Consider the following 17,011-nt stretch of genomic DNA (forward strand, 5'->3'; position numbering starts at 1 on the left):
CCAAACTTTTCATTTCTCCAAAAATAAATAAAAAAACTCAAAGCAGTAAACACGAAGACCCACAAGGTATTGTTTTTTCTGCTAAATGGTTGTATATTGTCAATGACACCGGGTCACTGCAGTGTTAGGGACCTTGGACGTACAGTATAAATAACATGCAAATATTTGCTTGAATTCCTTCATGTACAATTTTTTTATGTAAATAACGTTTGACGTACGAGCAAATGGTCACTTTCAACCTCGCTTTTAACTCACTGCCATATTTACATTCTTATGGGCGACTGGAAGTTCTCCAGCTTCCTATTCTGTTGTTGTAGACAGATCTCTCTTTTTATTAATATTTTCCCATGAGTTTTACCATCAGAAGGTGGATGAATAAGGAGAGAAAACATTGTATTTTATTTAATCATATGGGCCCCATAGCAAAAAAAACAATCTCCCCCCCCCCCCATTATGGTACCAGCTTTCATCCCACACGAAGGGCCTGGTGGTTGTTTTCCCTTCACCCCCCTTCCACGACCCTTGGGCCATTTCCCCATTCTGAAGAGGGGAGTCCCGCTCAGGTTCTTGCCACCCAATAGTAAAGGTGATGGAACCTCCAAACAGATACTGTATACTCTCAAAGTGAAAACACGGAAATTGTGACCCTGCTTCCTTCGAGTCCCAAATGGTAAATTTGCCATGTTTAACAAATGCTCTAGCTGGGGCCTGTGATTGTGTCACACCTTGGGCCTACTGGAGGATCATGGGGTCTTCTGGTGTGCCAGTCAAACCCTGAAAGTGGCAATGATGCTCTCTACTATGGAGTGCTGGATCTTATTGAATCACTTTATCTATGGATCCCAATATCACATTGCTATGGGTGGAATGACCATTTGGACAGTATTCTAGGGCCCATGGCATGTGGGGAACATAGCTCCTTAGTCAGTAACAAAACTTTTTGAAAGAGTATTCCAGCTATAAACATTTCTGCTATACCGCTATGGCATGTCCTAAATGTCTGATAGGTGGGTATTCCACCGCTGGGGCCTCTATTTATTCAAGAACTGGGTCCTGCGTCCCTTGTCGTGCTTTTGAGCCCTGCAAAACCCGGTATAAGAAAGAGGGTGGAGATGATTCAACATGTGAAAAGAACTTTCCATTATCTATAGATTATCCATCGTAATGCCACCCAAGAGTATTATGCTTCTAGTCATGGATAAAGGGCCTATGCTCTTTGATGCTAGAGGTGCAGGCCACTCTCAATCCGCCCCTTGAGTGGTAAATTTGGCATCTTCATGCAATAGAATGGACAAAATAATTCCTAATTCATATGCTGGTCAGGAAAATCCTTCCATTCACCAGCCTCAACAGGAACGACTCCAAAAACTGCAATGACTTCTTGGTTTTCTGATTCAAAAAGATTAGGCATCCCCTATGTCTAATGTAGTTTAGAAAGTAACCATGTTGGATTTACCTATTCTGAGTACCATCGTGCCCTTCTACATCGTCCTTATTCAGCCGTTGCCGTTCTTGGCGAGCCCGCCGACGTCTCTCTCTCGCAGCTTCTTCTTCATCATCGTCATTTCTCTGATAGGTTACTCTGCAACAAAAACAAATAGCAGGTTTAGGACATAGGGTCCGTTCCTCAGGTGTACACCTCCACAATTAATGCATCTTATTCTCTATGGTAGTAACCTTATGGCATCCCCTGCAGGGCATCATGTTGGGAGTTGTAGTGTCATCTGCCTAAAAAAGTATGTAACAGCACTGTATTAGCCCTATGAGGTTTATACTGGGGGGTCGTATAGAGTGCAATGGAATTATATCACATCCAGTGGTCAGGTGGAACATGTAGTGTCCGGTGTCCGTACAGAATTGCATCACGATCCTTGCTGCCACAAGATCTGGACTGATTTATAAGCCACTTCTAGATTATGGACCATTCTGATCCAGTCTCCGAATTCCTCATCACCAAAAAGGTCTGTCATGCTCCCCTCGTAAAGAGTAGTGACCCTTAGTACATACCATTAGCCAATTAAGATAGTCAACCAATCCTAAAAAGACAATGTACCAGTGGGAATGTTCCCCTTTTACTGACCTACAAAAACAGACAATGGAGGACATTTTATGAAAACCAGAATATATCGAAAACAATTAAGTTGCTCATCGCAAACCAACCAGATGAACCTTTCAACTATGGAAACACCAAGAACTTACTTGGTCATCAAAGGGCAAACAGGAAGGAATGAACAATGTGTCATGTAGTCCATTTCATGGGGTCAAAAAGTCAAAAACATCTCCGGGTCATTTATGAGACGTATTTATAGCTGTCAGACCAGCCACCAGTATCCTATAGCAGAAGGTCAAAAGCTAATGATCATGTTCAGCCATCAAAAAGAATTATGGGAAAATATGCCCCGGCAATAAAAAAAAAAATAAGCAAAGAAAAGAACTCAAGCTCCAGATGATGAACAACTTTTTGAGAAAAAAAAAACCGAACCTGTAATCCATCTCTTTCCTTCCTCCTCATACCGGCTGCTCTCCAAGGCAAAGGATACAGTTTCCCGACTGAAGCGGTTTCCTTTTCTTTACTTAGGGCAGATACTTAATCTGTTGCATTAAAAATGTATGCGAGGCAATGTAATCCATATAAAATATTGCAGAGTCTCCGCCCAAGTTACTTTCTCAGACAATTTAGTGCTCTTACTTCTACATTTTCTATCACGTAGCTCTGTGTGTTCTCTACCGGAGGCCTTTCCAGGTCAAGTAGCCAGAAATGAGACAAGCTCATAACACAGATTTTAGCCGTGTATTGCCGTTACTTGCCAAAGGAAGGGGTTAATGTTAAAGGGGTATTCCAGTTTCAGCAAATAAATCTTAAGAGCGTTGACAGCTTTGGACAATCCCTATTTGTTAGAAGGGTACTGTGATGATAAGGTGATCACTGCTGAAAGTTCCAGCAATCGGCTGTAAACCAATTTGTTTAATTTCCCTGCAGCACCACCGCAGGTGAAATGAGGCATTACACAGTTCTCATTGAAATGAATGGGTCTTTCTTCTAACGCTGGGTCCTCCGTTGCTGCTTTTTATATCTATTCTCTAATCTGGCTAATAGATGAGGGTCCTAAAAGGGGGATTGCCTTTATTAAACCCTTCGCGCTCAGCGACGTACTATTCCGTCGTGCTAAGTGCATCGTTTGCGCTCAGTGACGGAATAGTACGTCGCGGGAGGAACGGCCATTTCGTTCGTCCTCCCGACACATACAGGCGCTGTGACAGCTGCTGTCTCGTACAGAAGTTGCCGCAGCTCCTTCAGCAGGGACCGATCGCTGTGTCCCCGCTGATTAACCCCTTAGAAGCCGCGTTCAATAGTGATCGCAGCTTCTTAGGGGTTAAACTACCATCGACGGCCAGCTACATGATAGCGGCCGGCGATGATGGCTATGGCAACCGGAGGCCTAATAATGGTGTCCGGCTAAGCCATCTACGGAAACCTAGTGGGTCCTGACTAAGTCGGGACCCACTATGCTTGCTGTCAGTGAGTAGCTGACAGCTCTAATACACTGCACTACGCATGTAGTGAAGTGTATTAGAATAGCGATCAGGGCCTCCTGCCCTCAAGTTCCCTAGTGGGACAAAGTAATAAAGTAAAAAAACGTTGTGTAAAAATAAGAAAATAAAAGTTTTAAAAAGTAATAAAAATCCCCCTTTTTCCCTTATCAGTCCTTTATTATAAATAAAAATAAATAAACTATACATAATTGGTTTCGCCGCGTCCGTAACGGCCTGAACTACAAAAGGATTTCATTATCTATCCCGCGCGGTGAACGCCATAAAAGAAAATAATAATAAACCACCCGAATCACAATTTTTTGGTCACTACACCTCCCAAAAAATGGAATAAAAAGAGATCAAAAAGTTGCATGTGCCTAAAAATGGTCCTGATCGAAACTATAGTTCGTTACGCAAAAAACAAGTCCTCGCACGGCTTTCTTGATGGACTAAGGCAACACAAAAAGTAAATGATTTTTTATAAAAAAGTATTTTATTGTGCAAACGCCATAAGACATAAAAAAAACTATAAACATCTGGTATCCCCGCAATCGTATTGCCCCGCAGAATAAAGTGAATATGTCATTTATAGCGCACGGTGAACGCTGTAAAAAAAAATAGAATAAAAAATATAGTAGAATTGCTGTATTTTATTCACCACGCCTGTTAAAAATAAAAACTGATCAAAAAGTCGCATGCACCCCATGAAAACTACAATGAATTCCTCAAGGGGGTCTAGTTTCCAAAATGCCGCCCAGAAACCGATCCTGCAAAATCTACATGCCAAATAGCGCCCTCGCCATTCTGAGATCTGCCGTTTGTCCAACCAGCAGTTTATGACCACATGTGGGGTATTGCCGTAATCGTGAGAAATTGCTCTACAAACGTTGCGCTGCTTTTTCTCCTTTATTCCTTGTAAAAATTAAAAATTCATACCTTTTATTGGAAAAATGTGATTTTCAATTGCACAGCCTAATTCCACAAAATGCAGCAAAAAACCCTGTGGGATCTAAATTCCCACTATACGCCTCTGAGTTTCATGAGGGGTGTAGTTTGCCAAATAGGGTCACTTTTGGGGTGTTTCCACTGTTTTGGCACCACCAGACCTCATCAAACCGGACATGGTGCCTAATAAAAAGGAGGCCACAAAATCCTCTGCTTCTGAGGCCGGCGCTTCAGTCCTTTACCGCACTAGGGCCACATGTGGGATATTTCTAAAAAACTGCAGAATCTGGGCAATAAATATGGAGTTGCGTTTCTCTGGTAAAACCTTCTGCTTTAAAGAAAAAATTGAATAAAAAGGATTTTCTGACCAAAAAAAAAATGAAATTTGTAAATTTTACCTCTACTTTGCTTTAATGAAACACCTAAAGGGTTAATAAACTTTCTAAATGCTGTTTTGAATACTTTGAAAATAGTTTCTAAAATGGGGTGTTTGATGAAAAATATATAATATATAGGCCCCTCAAAGAAAAAGATATAATATATAGGCCCCTTGAAATTGTATTCAAAATATGAGAAATTGCTGCTTATGGTCTAAGCCTTGTAACGTCCTAGAAAAATAAAAGAATGTTCAAAAAAATTATGCCAACATATAGTAGACGAACTAGTAACTATTTTGGGTGGTATAACCCTCTGTCTTCCAAGCAGATGCATTTAAATTGAGAAAAATTCAACTTTTCACTGAATATATCAACCAAATCTTACCGCTAACATAAAGCCCAATGTGTCACAAGAAAACAATCTCAGAATCGCTTGGATAGGTTTAAGCGTTCCAAAGTTATTACCACATAAAGTAAAATATGTCAGATTTGAAAAATGGACTCTGAGCCTTAGGCGAAATTCACACAAACGTTGCAGTTCAGTGTGTCATAAGTTTGGTGCGTGGCTGCGTGATTTTCGCGCCTATGGCATCCTTATGACACGCGGTTTTGAGGTTTAGAAAAATAAATGAAGGAGGTGTTTTTATTTTTCCCTTCATTTCTTGATCTACTGTTGCTCGAATCATGTGCAGCACACGGAAGTTTGTCCGTGTGCCGCTCGTGATTTTCACGCACCCATTGACTTCAATGGGTGCGTGATGCGCAAAAAACGCTCAAGTACAGGACATGTCGTGAGTTTCACGAAGCGGACACACGCTGCGTGAAAAACACGGAATGTCTGAATGTCCCCATTACCTTACATAGGTCCGTGCGACGCACGTGATTTTCACGCGCGTATCACAGACGTGAAACGCGTTCGTGTAAATAAGGCCTTAAGGCTGCGTCCTTAAGGGGTTAACTCCGAATTCCCTATCAGAGTATTTGAAAATGGGTTTTGTAAACCAGGCAATCATTGTATAATGAAAAGCTACACAAAGTATATAAGAAATTTGGATATTAATTTTCAAGATCATTGAATGAGAAATTAAAAAAAAAATTTATTTCATTTTTCATAGTCCTATGATGCACAAATTGGAGCACGTCACGATATATAAGCGAGCCCTGATCACGGTACTGTAACGTGCCGAGCACCTGTGTAAGCCTCACATGACCAGGAGAGGGTTTCAGCTTCTGGAAATAAACAAGGGAGGTTCCTATTCAATGACTGCAAGCAGAGATCCTGAAAACTGTAAGGATTTGATATACAAAGTAGAGAACATATTATATACAATAAGCTTTCTTTGGAGAAAATGGAATATACTTTTATAGTAATGTTTGGAATCAGATTGAGGTATTAGTAATTGTTAGGACCTGTTCACGTGGCGTGTATTTGACGTGTTTAACATGCCGAAATACGCGGCGAAAAAACGTTTGGTTAAGCTTCTTATTCAAATCAATGGAAGCGCTCTGTTAGTACATACAAACACATCGTTTTACGAAAGCGTATTTAAAAAATGCGTTGAGTAAAAAAAAAACAAGTGCCAGGTCACTTCTTTGCGGCGTAAAATGCACCAAATGTTCCCATAGTCCTAATAACGCGCCGAAAAAACGCACAGAAAGCACGCACAAAACGTGTCAAAAACAAGCAGAAAACGCGTATTTTAAAAAGCGCTTTACAAAAAACGCTAGTGTATTTGGTCATATTTTTAGAGAGCTGTGTGAACATGCCCTTATGATAATACTCGCACCTCAACAGGTTCCGTTTATCAGATGCTAGCCCCCAGCATGGTGAGGTCAGCAGTTCTGAGCCCAGAGGGCTCCAGGGGCGACGTGTACGCTACTCAGTCCGCCCCAACTCTTGATATATTGGAGATGTTGTTGAGTTTTTAGGGTGTTTTGTACTTTATGTTGTTGTCTTATTTTCTACATTCTATCATTTCTTTCAGCTATGCCCCAATTGACAATGGGCACCTTTATCAGACAGGTGGCATGACCTCACCGGAGATAGAAATTGCTTCATGTTATTTTATGAAAGTGACTCACCAAGGGAGGACAGGGATCTGTTATTTCACATGAGAAAACTCACCCCTATCATCTTCATTAAAAGACTAAAGACATAAAAATCAACGACTATAAAGTGTGCCAAAATTGAAGACGTTCCCGTGCTCCGGAACACCTATGTGCAGTCATCTGCGACCCTGCTGAGTGGGGGCACTCTGCTGACCCCACTGAGTGGGGGCGCTCGGCTGACCCCGCTGAGGGGGCGCTCGGCTGACCCCGCTGAGAGGGGGGCGCTCGGCTGACCCCGCTGAGAGGGGGGCGCTCGGCTGACCCCGCTGAGAGGGGGGCGCTCGGCTGACCCCGCTGAGAGGGGGGCGCTCGGCTGACCCCGCTGAGAGGGGGGCGCTCGGCTGACCCCGCTGAGAGGGGGGCGCTCGGCTGACCCCGCTGAGAGGGGGGCGCTCTGCTGACCCCGCTGAGAGGGGGGCGCTCTGCTGACCCCGCTGAGAGGGGGGCGCTCTGCTGACCCCGCTGAGAGGGGGGCGCTCTGCTGACCCCGCTGAGAGGGGGGCCCTCTGCTGACCCCGCTGAGAGAGTCATACAACGGAACCAGCGCTCCCGATATTTTCGTTGTTCTGCTCCTCTGACGGAGCATGACAACGGAAAGATGGATGTAGATGTGAATGAGGACTAAGGGGAAATGTTTATTTTTAATTTCAGAAACAGTGCCACTCCCGTCCATGGGATGTGTATGGTATTGCAGATATTTACTTGAATGCTGCTTAGCTGCAATACCAGGAACAGACTATTGACAAGAGCGGCGCTGTTGCTGAAAAATGTATTTGACAAGCAGAATCTACGATGAACTAAGAGCTGAATCCGCTGATCGCTATGGAGAGTCGAACAAGAAATCGTAGCAGTTGCGGCCGGGGGAATTGTTTCATTATTTCATCTTGGCATTAAGTTATTCCAAATTCCAAAAATGACTAATTTTACACGTCCCATAAAACCGTCATTTATTACACAATGGGGAGCCAGGCCTAGGCGATACCTGCCAAGCCACACCTCATCCTCTTTAATCAGCAGCTCGCAAGAATAGTCACACGATGATTTTTTTTTGTTTTTTTTGCATCACCAAAAGAGTTGAAATCTATTCCCTTATTAGGACAATGTCTGTGTAATAACCCCATCCCCCCCTAACCAGCATTACTGTGACGATGACCATGTGTTTGGAAAGCAGAAAAATAGAGTAAAAGGTCATGACCAGACGGTCCCCCCTCCCACACCCCCCGCGATCAGCTCCGAATATTGCACCAGTTGATTCGCTCAATTGAAACAATATGTTTAGCCTTGGTGAAACATTGATAAAGGTTAGGACCTGAGCAGTGACTTCTGGGATATGGTTTTGCCCCAGCAGCAGTTGTTATATAGTGGTTTAATCCTCACTATTCCAAATACAACAGAGAGAGGAATTTTACAAAAAAGACTGTTCCACTCTTTTTGCAGCTCATGAGTTCATGATAGGATGTTTTTGTAACTACCATAGCAATGTACTGTGTCTTTGGCCTGAAGGTACTTAAACGGGTATTTCCATTTAAAAGGGTAACTAAACGTTCAAACTTCTGACATGTCATAGTGACATGTCAGAGGTTTTGATTGGTGGAGGTCCGAGCACGGAGACCCCCACCAATCGCTAAAACGAAGCGGCAGAAGTGTGAGCGCTCAGCCGCTTCGTGTCTGTTCGGCTTTTTCCAGAAATCAATGTAGCGGAGTACGGGCTCGATAGAAAGTCTATGAGCCCGTACACCGCTACTTCAGCTTTCTGGAAAAAGCCGAACAGAAACTAAGTGGCTGAGCGCTCACACTTCTGCCGCTTCGTTTTAGCGATTGTCGAGGGTCTCAGTGCTCGGACCCCCACCAATCAAAACTTCTGACATGTCACTATGACATGTCAGAAGTTTGTTGAACGTTTAGTTACCCTTTAAACAAGATCCCTAGAACATGCTATCACTTCATGGTCAGTGGCCGTCCAACCTCTGGGACCCCCACCCATCCCGGGAATAAAGCAGCAAAAGTCCCTTTGGTGTTTTCTCTGTACAACACGGGTCCCATCCACTCTCTGCACAGGGAATTGCAACAGAGCTACATACAAGAGAATCCCCCTAGCACTGTTGCCCTTCATTCTAGGAAACATTGGGGGGTCCGTGGGGGTCTTTCTGCTGGGGCCCAGTGAAAAAAAAAAACCTCTGTGAATGGATTTTTCCCGTTTTATGTAAATAACGCGTAAACATTGTTTAATGAAAAGTTCTACAACTTTCTAATATCATTTTTTTTCAATTTTACACGATTTTTAAGATCTCTGCTTGCTGTCAGTAAATGAAACACATTGCGATTTACTTAAGGAGTCTGAAAACCTTTACAGGCCCAATATTTTTCACAGAGTTTGCTACAATTGTATCCAGTCTTGACAATCCTCTCTGAGCTAAACTTCCCTACAGGCGGCTACATTCACCTGCATGATACATTGTAGCAAACTATCAGGAAATTAGAGAGATTTGAGCTGTTGATGTGTTTATCTCACAGTGGATTGTCCAGACTGGATATTATTGGAGCAAACATTTAGCTGTGAGAAGTTTTAGGTCTGTATGGGCTTTAAGCCTACAAGAATGTTCCTATTCACTGACAGCAAGCCAAGATCTTGAAATGGTTTGGAATTAGAAAACAAAATATATTACAGTACTTTGAGTATAAACCCTATTAAAAGTATCAGTCAAGGGAGAAAAGATAGTACAGGGGTCAGATGGAAGGGAGTAACACATGATTGCAGGCAGACTACACACAGGGTTTATTTGTAGTCTGTAACCATGGAGACACATAGGTCAGCATAGGAGATGTAGATCTAAAATGGTAGGAGATTTTTAAGACGATTTGCAAAGCGTTTTAATTTTCTATTCTGGGTGTAAAAAAGCGATGAAAAAAATGGTTGCAAAGGTGGATATAGCAGCAGTATATATTATTAGCGGAATTTTCTCAGTATACTCACATTTTTTACTATAGAGCACAGAGCCTCTGTCTCCGGATAAAGTCTTTGTGAGTTACTTCTACCACTAGGGGGCCAAATCCCAATATACTTATTTATGCTTTGCTTTAGCAGAATGGAAGCCGTAGGGCACGTTCACACAAGGTAAATACGCTGCATAAAAGTGGATCCACCCTGGGCGCCGTAAAAAATTCTGGCCGAAAATAACGCACCAAATTGTGGTGCAGTTTTTGGGCCGGAATGTCCATTGCGGAAAACTGCACGCAAAAAAAAAGTTTCATAATTACATAGTCATGGTGAGGCGTCCCTCTGCCGTCCTGCAGTCCAGCCTCCTGGGATGACATTTCATCCCATGTGACCGCTGCAGCCTGTGATTGGTTGCAGTGGTCACATGGGATGAAATGTCATCCCAGGAGGCCGTCCTGGACAAATAAGCACAGAATTCTGGGTAAGCATAAGAGTTGCCATTTTTGCGGCGGAATCGCCATTTTTGTGTCGCAAAAAATTGCAACATCTGCTATTTGTTGTGGGATTTACCTCTCCATTGAATTCAATGTGAAAAACCCGCAACAAAAAAGCAACGATTATGCAAATACATTTGACATGCTGCGGATTAAAAAAAACGCACCGGAGTCATTTCTGAGCGTATTTTCCGCTTATCATTTACGCAGTGTGTGGAGGAGATTTATTCAAATCTCATCCACTTTGCCGCTACTGTATTATGCAGCGGATTTTCCACAACGAAATCCGTTGTGGAAAATCTGCTGTATTTACGCTACGTGTGAACTTATCCATATATATCAGATTCCCTAGTGGTGGAAGCTGATCATTGCACCTAAAATAATAGTTTAAATCTGCACTTTTATAAGCCGCAAACTTTAGAGCTAGTGGCCCTTTAAATGATTGCATAGAGAAACTTGCCAACAGGAGCGGCAGATTAAGAAACGACGCTCCTTATCCCTTAATGAGAAGATTAGCGAGTGACAGTCGTGGAATACTGTGCATGGTGCACGCCGGTTGGACACCCGCATAGAGAAATTCCATCACTTCTATTATTATTTGCATCATGTGATATCATCGCGCACAGAAAACAATAATTAAGATTCTTCTGTCATCTTGTAAGATTAAACCAACACCCACAGTGAGCCTTGAAGATGTTACGTCTGGCCACAATCACTTTTTTGGCAGGTAAAATTACGTTAACGTGTCTGTATCTGTGTCCTCTGTCTGCTTCTTATATCTTAAAGAACCCACGCAAAGGCAATTTTCTATTACTTCGGTTCTTAAAGGGGCAGTAAACCTTAAATCAGGGACTAGGAGACAAACTGCTAATATCAGTCATACATATGCAATGATGTACATAGAAGACAGGGGGCCACATAGCAAAGACCCCAACTGCCTTCCCCTTTACGGAGCTGGGTTTTGCCATAGAAGAGTCTGGGTCAATATTCCACCCCTTGTTTGCCAATACTGGAGTTTCTCTAGAGAGCGGAGTCTAGGCTCTTGCCATTCAATAGTAAAGGGCATGGGACCAACCAGAGCTGTGCCCTCTCTCTTTAGACATAGACCAACAGTTATCAGTCCCGATTCCTACATCAAAATGCACGTTCATCTTGGCCAAACCTAGATGCGATTTCCATGGAGCAGAAAGATAAGCGTCTTCCAGACACCTCAGGTGCCTCTTATCAATAGAGCTAAATTAACAAAGTGGGTCATAGACATCAGACCAATAGTTATTAGTCACAATTTCCTCATTGGTATGCATGTTGTGCTTGACCAAACATGGCTGCTATTTTAAAAGTGATGGGGGAGAGAAGTGGCTTCCAGATACGTTTGGCACCGCTTATCACTTGGATAATCAAAAAGGATCAGACGGGATGAATCTATCCTGTTGCATGCATGTTTCAGATATCGGGGCGGAAGTAATGTCTATAGCCAGTTTATGTTGAGATCAAGTAAATGGGGCTCAAGTGCAATACCAGACTCAGCCTATGGACAAGGGTGGCGCTGTTTTTAATGGGGGAAAAAAATGCACTTTTTTTGTAATCTCACAAAACTTCTTTAAGTCTTGAAATGTTTTAACTCTCTAGAGTATCTCCAAATGTCACATATTCATGTATCAGAAGCCAGGCAAGAATATCCAAACAACAGGCCCTTGTTCTGCTCCAGCACATTCTGTTTTCGCCACATGTTTATTTGCTATGACCCAGTGTCATCTCCTGACTTCAGACCATTTCACATTAAATCGCCTGCAAATTACCCACAAGGTCTCGGGGAAACTGCTGCTTTCACCTGAAAGGGCTCCCGTCCCAGCATGCACCATCCCTGAGATCTCCGCTGGGCTTTGAGTTGTGAAAATAAACACTTGCAACAAAAGTGCATTGTTTCCCTACTCCGTGCGGCTTTCAGGACATTTCTGTTTTTCTTTTCGCTGGAATATTGCTTTATGCCAGACCTCATTCTCACCTAACAGATTGTTATGAGATCGTCCTTAAAGGGAATGTCTGCCCTCCAACACCATTTAGGTTCTTTTCATCTAAATAGAGCCAACATTCTGTATTAATTCATTTCCTTATAGCGGTCAGAGCTCCGTTTTTTACTAATACAGAGCTTAAAATTCTCTGCATAGACATAGGAGGAATTTATTAACTACTCTAGGCCAGATTTCTGGTGTAGAAAAGTTGCAAACGTCACAAAAGTCGCAATTTGTGCAAATTTTTTTTATTCTTATTTTTGTGTCGTTTCCGCCACTCACGACCCTTTTTTAAATAGTGGGTGGAGCTCAGCAGAAACGGCGGTCTGGTGTATGAAATGCCAGTCTTAAGGAGGACCTGTCACCAGTTTATTAATTTCCTATCTCCTAACTAATAGGCGCTTTGCTGCTGATGACTACAGTGTGATTTGTTTTTCAAAAACTTTTATTGTTTGCAAAGTTATGAGCATTTTTTTAAATATGCTAATGTGCTCTAATAGCCAAATAGGAGGGGACTCTTTCTTTTCACTCTGGGTGGTGTAATGTTTTCTGTATGATGCCTTCCAATCAGCATACAGCTTCTCCCCCTTCCCTGCCCAGCAACACAGTGTGATCTTATAGTATACAGCTTCCCTTCCCGACTGTGTACTCAACTGGTGATACCTCCGGTTGTGTCACAGCTAGAAATGATTCTGGTACCATTTGAAAGATTAGAATCTCCTCTTTCATATACCACCAGAACCGCTGTTCTAGGTGGTCCACAGCCGGAGATATGACTATTTCAAGTGATCCCCCTTCACTCCAGCCTCCGTCTCTCACACGGTGTGAAGCAGCTGCATGCTGATAGGACGGCGTCAGAGGCTGTGAGGAGGCTCCACCTCCAGAGAATTGCTGCTGTTACCTCCCACTTGTCTAGTATAGCTTAATTTACATATTTAGAAAAAAATCTAAACTTTTAAAATAATAAACCTTTTTGGACACAATTTTCACTAGCATTATCAGTGTCACAGCGCCTATTAGATCAGCTAGGAGATAGGGCATTATTAAACTAGTGACAGATCCTCTTTAATAAATCTCCGCCATTGAGTTAAATACTAAAATTCTAGCTGCCTGCAGTCACCACTAGGGGGAGTTTAGGAGTTAACTGAATACTGATATACATTGAACTCAATAGTAACACAGTATGCAGTGAGCTCCCTCTAGTGGTGGTTGCAGGCTGCCAGAATGTTATTTAATTTAACGTCTACGTGGAAGATTTGGCGCGGTGTATCAGGAAAACGAAGCTCCGGCCACTATAAAGATATATTAAGAAATTAATCAGCACAGAATATCGGACCTAAAAACAATGTTGTTAAAAGGTGTTGCACTAAAAATAGAAAAACACCAATAAATATATGTCCTTGAGATAGCCTCTTTGAGCCATTTCTTTAATTGTGCCTGTTTTGGGAAAGTTGGGTGACAATCAATAAAAAGCTTCAGGTATTATGTCACACATTTACTTCCTAGACTCCTGAATGGCAAAGTATGTAGTGCTACAGCTATCAAAAAGTAGGGTGACAGCACCTGTAAGAGCTATACTACATTGCAGGTATCGGGTGTACACAGAAATCATGGGGCCCCATAGCGTAACTCATAATGAGCTCCGCACCCCGCTAAGATCTTCAACAAATGTATTATGTCTTTATTAACGTTAATGTCCACCTGTCTATTTTTAGGTCCAAAACTGTTCTGTTTAAATTAATAAAATATCTGTATAGATGAGGTGCTGTTTTTCTGACTTTAAATTATATAATTCTGGCTGCCCGCAGCCACCACTAGGGGGAGCTAAGTGCATATGGATGTATAGCGCTAGAGTGAAGCTCAATCTGATCTGTATAAATCTGTATGCGGGGAGCTCCGCCTAGTGGGGACTGCAGGTAGTCACTATGATTGTGTCTCAGAAAGCAGGGGAAGTGGTGCCCCTCCCACCATGGGACCACAAAAAAAAAAAAAAGTCAAAAAAGTCAGTTTGATAAATTAACATTTTTAAGGGGATCAGTGCCAAATTTAGGTAACGGAGAGAAAAAGATGATTTTCCACTTCTTCCGAGTGCAGAAAGTGAGAGTGATCCAATGTTTTAAACTCGAGCCCTCATATTTAATTAATGGATTAGTTGCGCTGTGAGGTTTCCTCTAAATTCCAAAGTCTTATCTGGTGACCTCTGAACGCATACCAGTGTCAGCGGCCCGAGAGAGAGCACGAAAATGAATGAAAAATTACTCAAATGTCCTCAAAAATATTATAACAAAAGTGATAAATAAAGTTGTATTTTATTGGATGAGACATTTGCTTCTGGGAAAGCAGAGTGATAAACCCTCAGGACACCATGTAATGAATATCCGTACACCAACTCTGATAGTCCTCTGATATCTGCCGCTTAACAATATTGCGTGACAGGGAGTCCTTGTAATGCGATTGGTGTAGAGTCTGTAGACAGTCCTGGGTCCAAAAAGGGCCTTAGAGCTGCTTGACTATATTGACTGTTGTAACGACATGGCCTAAGGGTCCTATTACACGGCCCGACGTGAGCCGTGGAAACGAGTGCTGATCAACGAGACAGCCCGTTGATCGGCCCTCGTTTGCCCCTTTCACACGGCGCAATGATTGCTTATGTATAGGGACGAGCGATCGTTACTCTGATCGCTCGTCCCCATATTTTCCTCATGTCGTCAGTGTGTCTCCCTGTATACAAGTGATATGATTTTTAATTCTGTATAAAAGAGCAGATCAGCCGATGAACGAGCGTTTGCTCGTTCATCGGCTGATCGTTGAGATGATTACACAGGGCAAGGATCGGGAACGATCGTTTGCCCAATCATAGGCCCGTGTAAAAGGGCCTAAACAACTTCCTGTACCGCTAGTCCACAGACTAATATACTGGCGTTACAATATAAATGTTAAGATTGTAAGGTGATATCCCCTTGAAATAAAAAAATAGTTACAAAAATTTATAAAAATGGATAGTAAAAAAATCTGTAAAATATGAAAGAAGAAAAAAAGTGCTCACAATAAATAATTTTTATAAAATATAATATGCATCCCAAGATACCTTATAAAATAGACATATAAAGAAGACTCATAACAACCTGTACAATACTTTTATCATCGTTTATGATCAGGAGTATGGTGTCAAAAATAAAGTGTGGGATTTCTCCCCAAATTTTTATGAAAAAGCGAATTTTATGAATAAAAAAATGATAAAATACAAAATGAAACGCATGTACATGTGCCACCTATTGGCAACATAAGAAAGAAAAACGCGTTGCGCCAAATACAAGTCCTCGTACAACTAGGTCAACCTAAAAGTAAGGCCCCATGCACACGGCTGTAATTTTGAACCGTTATTACGGACCGTAAGCCATTCATTTCTATTGCTCACGGGCACCTACCCGTTTATTTACGGGATGGTGTCCTGGCCGTAGAAAGGTTCCACAAAAAATAGAACATGTCCTATTTTTTGATTTTACGGACCGAGCTCCCATACTTTATAATGGGAACACGGGCCGAAAATGCGGGTGACTGTCTGCGGCCGGCCTTAGCCGCAAACACGGACCAGGATTATGGCTACGGCCGTGTGCAGGGGGCCTTAAAAAGTTAAGACTGTTGGAATACAAAAAAAGCTACATTTTTCAGGTACCCAAGGCCCCAATTAGCTGGATCCTCAAGAGGTTAAAATTCCCACAGGGTTTATCACTCAGGTTTCCCGGACTCTATACATGACACATGCCAAATGGCATTACTATGGTAAAACAAGACAGATATGCCAGTCAGGATTCTTAGAATTGTCGGGTGATCGTTCCTGTGGGAGCGGACATGAGAGACGTATTGTTTATCATACAGCTTTCCCAGGTACAAAAAGACGCAGGTAGAAAACCTCGAGCCATGTACCAAAGCCCAGGATGCATTGTAACGTCAGTGTGGCAAAGAAGCGGTTAACCTGCCCTAGAAGAGGCAGATCTGGGGCCCTATTATCCTATTATAATTAGATTACCAAAGTACACGGAACATTCAGGCTACAAGTCTAAAGGCTAAAATCCAGGCATAAAACACATTTTTTATATACAAGAAATACACTCATACACAGATGAAAAAAGAAAAAAGTGCCCCGTATTCACAAAAATGGGAAAAGTTCCGACAATGTGGGTAAATGTGCCCACATGCTTCTTGGGTTTGCAAATCTAAACTTGAGTACATCCTAAAAGGGTGGGAGGAATAACCTGTAACATCACAGATGCTTCTAAAGTTATTATAAAACATCCGGAACCGGAGTGCCCACCAACCAGTGCGACAGAGTATCACTATTAGCAGTGCCCCATTATTAGTGCTACACTGCCCCCATAAATAGTGCTAGCAGCAGAGTGCTACCATAAACAGTGCCAATTAGAGAGTGTCCCCATAAACAATGCCAATTAGATATACTTCCTATAAACAGTGCCAATTAGAGCGCCCTTATAAACAGGGCAATTTAAAGCGTGCCCCATAGACAGTGTCAAATAGAGAACCCCCATAAATAACGTCAATTAGGAAGTGCCAACCAAAAGAGTGCCAGTCAGAGTATCCCTA

At 42.3% G+C, this 17,011-nt stretch overlaps 1 protein-coding gene across 7 annotated transcripts in view; it reads right to left on the reverse strand.

Moving 5' to 3' along the window:
- CALD1 (caldesmon 1) overlaps positions 1 to 17,011 on the reverse strand; it is a 133,823-nt gene that overhangs the window by 26,883 nt on the left and 89,929 nt on the right. For all 7 annotated transcript variants that reach the window (XM_075856012.1, XM_075856011.1, XM_075856009.1 and 4 more), the window contains one exon: positions 1,457 to 1,582. In XM_075856012.1, the coding sequence (XP_075712127.1) occupies positions 1,457 to 1,582 (126 nt within the window). The remainder of the gene's footprint in view (positions 1 to 1,456; positions 1,583 to 17,011) is intronic.

Source organism: Rhinoderma darwinii, chromosome 3, assembly GCF_050947455.1.
Source record: "Rhinoderma darwinii isolate aRhiDar2 chromosome 3, aRhiDar2.hap1, whole genome shotgun sequence".
Lineage (NCBI taxonomy): Eukaryota > Metazoa > Chordata > Amphibia > Anura > Rhinodermatidae > Rhinoderma > Rhinoderma darwinii.